Genomic DNA, 8,573 nt, shown 5'->3' on the forward strand with positions numbered 1-8,573 from the left:
GCACGCTGTGGCGCTAGGTTCCCACCATCTCCTCTGTTTCTGGAACTAATGATGGTAGAGATGGACGGCGCGGGGAGGCCGGCGATGTGAAGTGCGAGCACCGGTGAATGGCAGCGCCATGGGGCGCTGCGGCTTTCCTCCTTTTTTTTTTTTTTTTTTTTTTTTTTTTTTGTTGCGTACGAGTAAAGAAAACCAACTACCATGGGGTGGCTAGGTTGGGGGCATTAAGAAGGGTGATGGCTGTCTCCTCCGTTTCTAACGACGGCGTAGCATGAAGCTGATGGGAGACCGTCTCTCAATCATCCAGAAAGGTTGGCCATTGATTCTGCTGCTACATGAGGAGGATGAAGGTGCTGCGACACACGCAGCATGTTCGACGGATAGGCGTTGAGTTTCCGGCAACTTCGCGGTTTTGGTAGCCGACAACTGTCTTCGCTGATGCAGTTCCGGCACAGAGAATGGATGGGTCAGCAACCAACTATGCTGTGGACGAAGATGAAGAGATGGCGCCATGGCGGTACCTCCCCTTGAAAAATTGATGTCTTTTAGTTCCTAATAATTTTTACATTAAATTCATAATTAAATTATTATTCAACCAGGACTATGTGGTCCAATGGTATCCGGGTTGGACTTCCATTTGGAAGATTATAAGTTCGAGCCTCTGGTTCTTTGTGTTTCAGTAGGTTGAGAACGTATATGAACAGATACTACAATGTAATAGAGCCAGTAACTTTCAAAAAAAGAAAAAAGATTATTATTCAACTTTAGGCAAATATTAAGTTTTAGATTTGCTATTTAAATTTTAATTTAATATTAGGGTTATATTAAATTGTCTGAAGTATTGCAATTTGTTTAGGATATATATGAGTTAATATATATTAAAATGCAAAATCCAAGCATGCTAAGCATTTTTATAATTTTATTGTTATAATTATGCATTTAAAAAAGTATATTTTAAGGATGGATTTAACATATTATTAATTCATAGACTATGTATTAAATATCATTCAACTTTGGATCCTTAGATCAATTTTGGACATTATGACCTACTAAAGTTGCTTGTTTTGGTTTCCCATTTAATTTTGAGCATATTTTAATCCTATATTTCACTTGGGACTTTAAAACCGATTTTGAACAAGCTATTTAGGATCTATCCGGGTCATTAAAGTATGGATCCCACCATTATTGAGTGATATTTTAATAATAATTATAGCAATTTTATTTTGACGTATAACATGTTTATTATGGTAATAATATTGATTATTATGCATAACATGTTCACTAAGTCTTAATTATTAGTTTATTACTGACTACCATATTTTGTTAATGGTAATTATTGTAGGTAATAATATTAAGTTTGGATCTATTTCAGTACTAGATCATTTTCTATTTATGTAATAACTCACTTGGACCATTGAGTTTATGGGTCTAATTTATGGGAGTTATATCTTCATTAATTAGTTGGTCAAATCAATTATGAGTACGTATATCATTAATTTCGCTGAACAGTGGGAGTGATCATTTAGAAAAGGATCATTAAGATACTCCACTAAAGAATTTGGATTTAATTGGATTCATACATCAAATTGGATTGTATGTCAAACAATCATTTAGAAAAGGATCATTAAGACACTCCACTAAAGATTTTAGATTTAATTGGATTCATACATCAAATTGGATTGTATGTCCAACAATAAGTCCAAAGGATTCCACAAGTATTAATGTTGTATTTGTTCATATAAATTCATATTGATTGTGCAACATATTTATGAAAATGTTGTAACAATATTAAAGAGTTTATTAGAACAAAACATTTAACTTGTGTTCTGGGATCTTACCCTCTAAAAGATTATAGTTCACTCTAAACCGCACAACACTCCGGCAATTCCCATAACTTTCCGGCAATTCCCCTGAGAACATATTCTGGAGAAGAAGGATGTACGTCAACTTACCTCCGTTACACAGGTTTGGTGGTAGCTTTCCAGAGAATTGATTTTCCGACAAATCTAAAACGACCAGAGAAGGTGACGTCCCAAAGTTTTCTGGGATTTCCCCGGACAGGGAATTGGCGTAAAGGGACAAGATTCTCAAGGTGGTGGAGTTAGCCAGGCCGGCCGGGAATTGGCCGGAGAGAGTATTGTTGTAAACTTGAAGGACTTGTAGGTTGGGAAGACAGGAAATGGAGTCCGGGATTTTGCCGATTAATCTGTTCCCGGACAAATCCAAGTCCACCAAGTTACTTAAATTCCCAAGCTCCTCCGGGATTTCTCCGTCGAGTTGATTGTAATAAAGCTCAAGAAGTTGTAAGTTGGGTAACATCCCTAGCTCCCCCGGGATCCTTCCCACCATGCCATTTTCGCTCAATTCAAGGTCCACCAGTGAGGCCATGCTCCCAATCCCCACCGGAATTCCCCCGGAGAGTTTGCATGCCGTTAACACCAGACTCTTGAGCTTTCTCAGCCCGGTGATATTCGCCGGTAGCCGCCACGGGCTGAACCCGCCATTCTCATTGAAATTGAGAACTTCAAGATTACTGAGATTAGTGACCGACAAAGGAAACTCACCGGTGAAGAGGTTGAAGGATAAATCAAGTGACCTTAAAGCCTGCAAAGGCGTCAAGTCCGGCAAAGCTCCGGTCACATATGTACCCGTCATGTTTAGCTCTTCCAACACCGAGCAGTTGGTGACGCCGACAGGAAACCGATTTCCATGGAAATGATTCTGGCCGAGGCGAAGAACTCGCAGCTTTGGCAAATAATCACAGACGCCTTCTGGAAACCGGCCTGATAATGACCACCCAGAAATATCGATCTTCACAACATAACCAAGATCATCACACCCAATCCCGGAATAGTTGCAAACATGTTTTCCATCCCAGCCAGCCATCAAGTCTCCTGACAGAGACTTCTTCATAAGATCAAAGAACTCAGACTGGTTGTTCTTGCCCGACACAGATAATAACAACATCATCAACAAAAGAGAAAAGAACACAATCTGCTGAATTGCCATTGAGAATAGGAAAAGGAGAAAAACAAAATAATTTTTTGTTTGACCGCAGAGTAGAGAGATATGGAGGGAGAACTGGAAGGAGAAAGTTGTGTTGGTTAAGTGGGAGAGAAGAGAAGAAATATATATATATATATATATATATATATATATATATATATATATATATATATATATATATACCATAAAATGCACCACACATGCATTTCTGAACACGTGATGGTGCATTCATGTATACCTAGTAGTGCAAATCCGCACGGAACCAGACCATAAATATATATATATATATATAAAGGGTTGCGTATTAAGTAGACATATAGTGTAATAGCACATCTGTTATCATTTCAAATAAGTGATCAAATGGTGGTTACAGGATCGAATCCCAGCAATGGAGGCATTGATTCTTTGATCAGAAAGAAAATTGAGAAAGTTTATAACAGATAATACCAGTAAAAAAAATTTAAAAAAAAAAAAAAAAAAAAAAAAAAAAGTAGAGCAGTGAATGGGCGGTGAGGATAAAGAAAGGTGGTTGATGGAGGGTGAGAGATTGATAGACATAAGAATGTGTATGTTTGCATAAAGAAGCTTTGCGTTTATACCCAACAAGCTAAGCTTACTGCCAGGTTGGTTGTACAGAATAATTTCAACCTAAGCCCTTTATACTGTTAATTTGTCAAAGTAGTTTAAAGTTTAGGTATAGGGACATTACACATAGGATTCTAAGCTCAAATTAAAGTGCCGTACTATCAACTAACCTTAAAAACATTATTTATAATTAACCTAATTACTCCCATTCCGAATAATATTTATTGAATCTAATCTTTTCTAATGTCTGCCGTATTATTAGAGCCATCTAATATGATCAAACTTTTCCAGAGATTCTCAATTATGAAACTACTAGTCTTCAGGTCGGCCTGTATATATTCTGTTTATGTTGAAGGCTTCGTACAACCAGGTTCAATTATCTACATGTTTTGCATGATAGAGCAATTGTTAAGCAAATTATAACGTGGACCAAGGTTCACCATGAAGGGTCAAAAATGCAATTGTTATATCGTGCACCAGGGCGTACAAACTCAAAACGATGTCTTTTTTATAAATTGTGTGGGGAGTTGACACGACGGACACCGTTCCGTCCGTTATAATTTTTTTTTTAAACAGTTGTGTTTATGTGTATTCTGTTTAGAGTTTATGTGTATTCTGTTAAGAATTTTTGTGTATTATGTTAAAGAGTTTATGTGCATTATGTTAAGAATTTATATGTGTTATGTTTAGAGTTTATGTGTATTATGTTAAGAGTTTATATGTATTATGTTAGATTATGTGTATTATGTTAGGAGTTTATATGTATTCTACTATACAATTCTGTACATTCAAAACAGAGAATTTTTTTTGTTGGAAGTTAAGAGCAGAAACGAGAAATGAAATATAATTTCTAAAAAAATACATACAAAACGACGTAATTTTGGATCAAGGTGCATGATATAATTTGCCTCTAAAATAACGTAGTCCAATTAGAATTATTCTCACTATTGATATTTACAAATTCGAAAACAAAATTAAAGCTATAGGATTTAAACTACTGCCCATTTCATTTCACATAATATGTAGAAACAATACCCTTACAATCTAAGCCAAATTAAAATTTATTTAAACTTTGGTATATTTTATAAGCTAAAATAATCAATTAGATTAAAAGTGACTTGTTTTCAGGTTAACTGCTAATGTGGCGGTTAATCATTAATAAATTATTTTATTTATTTACTTTAAATATTAAAATATAGTAATTTAAAAATAAAAATCCCAACCCCACTACCCCTCCCCTCTATCGAGAATTGATGAATAAATTTGTTTTAAAATAAATATGTTAATAAATGAAATAAAGCTCTCTTTGCAAGTTCGGTTCTTCATACAATCATACATACCCCCTTACTCTTGTAGAGCATCTCCATTCTCCATCTATGAATTTTGGAATGATTTTTGAGAAAGCAAGAATGATATGAAAAAGATAGGGTAAGGAGAGAGAAGAAATAAAATTCTTGCAGAAGGTGTGATTTTTTATTTGAAAATATAAGACTCTGGGACTCGCGTGCAGAAGAAGACATGCTTTGTTCGCACGTTCAGCGCTACTTGTGCGCCCAAGTGCGCGTACGCGCGTTCAGTGCACGCGCTCCTAGGCGCATAAAATCTTCTATAATTTTATTTTTTGTTTGTAGATTTTTTTTTCTATTTCTCTTCCCTTTTATCTCTTTCCTAATTATACCTGTAAAAATTCCTCAAAAATCACAACTATTGAGAATGCTCTTAGCAGACACAGTTTTTATATGATTTTATTATTTAATTCTTTTTAAAATATTCATCCATCAAACACCCAAATAGGCACAACAAATAAGGAAGAGCTTCAAAATAAAATAAAGACTAAAGAGCTCTTTCCCAACCGTACGCTCTGTGCATTACAAGGCCAGGTCAGGATTGCTTTTTCACTCATTAGTAGCATCAACAGCTCACAGTGCAATTTTTGCACAAGAGAGCTCCTTTTTTTTTTTTTTTTTGAGGACACTCAAGATTTTCACCGTCGGACACTGTAACTAATCCCCTCTCTGGATTGTAGACACCTCTTTTGAGTGGAACAGCTGACCTGGAGATTTAAGGTTGCTTCGTACCCAAAACCAAGGATCAAACCCTTGACTTTTGATTAAGGATGGATGAATCCCTTCCACTCAACCACACCCCCAAGTTTCAGAGAGCTCATGCATGCTCTACAATTTCTTCTCTTCCAACCTGCCTGTATGTACAACATTAACGGCAAGTCGACAATTAGTAGTTAATGTCTATTGCGGGTTATTAATTTCTAAAGTGATAGTGCACTATCGCAATTTACATTCATTTGATCATTTGATTTCTTGCATTTTTGGCTGGCAATTCTTTGCAGCAGCAGCTAGTGCCACCAGCAAATACAATACCACTAGCTTCTTCAAGTTCACAAGCAAGGGTGCCATTTTTGAGGGGCAAATGACAACTCCCAAATATAAGTATAGGGGAGATATAGACAAAGAATCAGGTGCGGAAGCTCTCCCAAGTGAAACATGTGGATTAATCATAGCCATTGGTCTAGCCAAAATCAACAGCCCTGAATGAAAATAAATTTTTAAAGAAATAACACGGTGGCATTATAATAATTTAGCATATTGTTGAAAGTTTAAGGTGCGTCATTATAAATTTTAGGTGCGTATTTTCAAAGTTTAAGGTGTGGCATTTAACACTTAAGATGCGTTAGTTCTATACTTAAGGTGTAACCTTCTGGCTTCTGGGTACCGTTCGGAGTAGTTAACTCTCGACCTACTCACGTTTCGAACCTTCCGGGTACCTTTCGAAAGGTACCATTCGGAGTAGTTATTACCTCTCAAACTATACACATTTCGAACTTAAGATTCATATAATTTCTACACTTAATATGCGTCATTTTAACACTTAAAGATCGTCATTTTAACACTGAAAATGCACCAGGTGAGAACGAATGTCCAGGAAAGAATTGAGAATCTAATTGCAGCATTAGTTGATCTTTTCTTCCTTCAATAAAAAAAAAAAAATATACCGAATTAATTAAGCATTGTTCCACCTTCTTTTACTTAACACTTGAGCCAAAAACAAATATAAATGAGCACAAATATACGTTATTTCATGGCGTACCACTTACAATTTTAATGACTAGAGTTTGATCATTGTTATTAACTTTTAATAAGTTCAAATTGGTAGCTATTCTATTTAAAACTCAGCGGCAAGATTTCATGCCGAGCTGAGATTAGATTAATCTTGATCATACCCTATTGTATGCAGTTCTCCCTCCAAAAAAAAAAAAAAAAATCTATTTTTGAACCAAATATGAAATATATTCGGAATTGAGACAACAAATATTATATAATAGAACTAAACAATGCACTTTTATTACTCCATCATTCATAGCATTAGTTATTACATTCCTCAATTCCTTGTATTTTATCTAATAACTAACGGCCACAATAAATTTGAAACAGAAAAAAAAAATTAAAGTAATAATAATAGTGTAAAACATCAAACAAAAACAATAAAGAAAAAGAGAAGGAAAAGGGATTATCGGATCCGCAGAGACTTAATACTATCAAGTTAGTTTTTTAAGTGCTATAAACTTAGCTAGAAGCCTCTAGAGATACACCCACTGGGGGAAGACGAGCACCACCCATTTTCCTTGCTGCAAACTTCTTTTTAGTACCCATAATGTTGCAACCTGAGTTTTGCTCAACATCAGTTCCTGGAGGAGTAGTTGGCCGCAGTTTCTGAGAATACGACATTAAATTATGGTTCTTTATCATTTTCAAATATGCAAAGTTTTTCTCCCTGAGGGGAGGAACTGGCACTGAATTGTGTCCAGAGCTGGATCCGGGAGAAGTAACAGGTCCGGGAAGGTAGTAAAATATGTTGACTTCTCAACTTAGAACGTGCAAAGTCCATTCGGCTAAGCGTTGTGACTGAGTTGTGCCCAGAATTGGGCGTTGGAGGAGTAACAGGTTCCCTTTCCAGGGATGGTAGCAAAACTTGTTGCTCTTTTAACTCTGAAACTGCAAAGGTTTTCTCACCCATTGAGCTAACAAAATTTTGCCCAGCAGGGTTGGGTCCTGGAGGGGTAACATAATTGTTCCCAGGATTGGGTGATGGAGGGGAAACAGTTCCCTTTTGTAGGGATGGTAGCAAAACTTGTTCCTTTTTCAACTCTGAACTAGCAAAGTTTATCTCGCCAATTGGAGAAACAGAATTGTGCCCCGGGTTGGATCTGGGAGGAGAAACCGGGCGCCATGTTTGCAAAGATGGTAGAAAAAGATTTTCCTTTGCAGACGGCAAATCAGCAAAGTTGTGTTGGGCAAGAGTAGGGTTGGGCGAGGGAGGGGCAATATGTCTCCATTGCATAGATGGCAACAAAAGTTGATTCATGTTTGTAGTTGCAAAATTCTTTTCATTGAGACCAACAACGTTAACATTATTGGTATCGAAGTTGGGAGTTGGAGGTGTTACACGCCTCCATTTAGACGGTAGCATGAGATGATTCTTCCTCATCCATACTTGTTCATCATCTTCAACAACAACTCTCCCGTCTTCATCATTGGGGTTGATGGTCAGTAGAAACACTAGAGACGTGGCTACCATAATACAAAGAATACCAACTTCAAGCTTCATGATTTTGTTTTGTTTTTTGTTGCTTTTTTGTGGGCTAAGTGGCTAAGCAAGTATGAAAAGTAAATGAATGTGGCTATGGGAATTATGTGCCAAGACGAGGCATATTTATAGGTAACACGGTCAAGAATGATATTTTTGGAACTCCAATAATTTTGCAGAAACCAAATGGAGTTAAGAAGGGTGTTGACTGTGGATAGACTGACCGGAAAGGAATTGATTAATAAGGAAAGAAAAATTACAAGTTGAAGGCAAATTTTACTGCGGACCATTATCCAAAACGATGTCATACGTTTCTTTTAATGAGAAGAAATGGCAATCGTTCCGTGTAATTAATTACGTTTATATAACATATTTAGTTT

General features: G+C 36.4%; 1 protein-coding gene across 1 annotated transcript; it reads right to left on the reverse strand.

The window, feature by feature from the left end:
* Positions 1-1,800: 1,800 nt before the first annotated feature.
* Positions 1,801-3,009, reverse strand: LOC109191740 (receptor-like protein kinase 5). The gene has a single exon (XM_019342391.1). The coding sequence runs from the start codon at positions 3,007-3,009 to the stop codon at positions 1,801-1,803; it is 1,209 nt and encodes a 402-aa protein (XP_019197936.1).
* Between the last annotated feature and the right edge of the window lie 5,564 nt (positions 3,010-8,573).

The sequence above is a fragment of the Ipomoea nil genome, unplaced genomic scaffold, assembly GCF_001879475.1.
Source record: "Ipomoea nil cultivar Tokyo-kokei standard unplaced genomic scaffold, Asagao_1.1 scaffold1720, whole genome shotgun sequence".
Lineage (NCBI taxonomy): Eukaryota > Viridiplantae > Streptophyta > Magnoliopsida > Solanales > Convolvulaceae > Ipomoea > Ipomoea nil.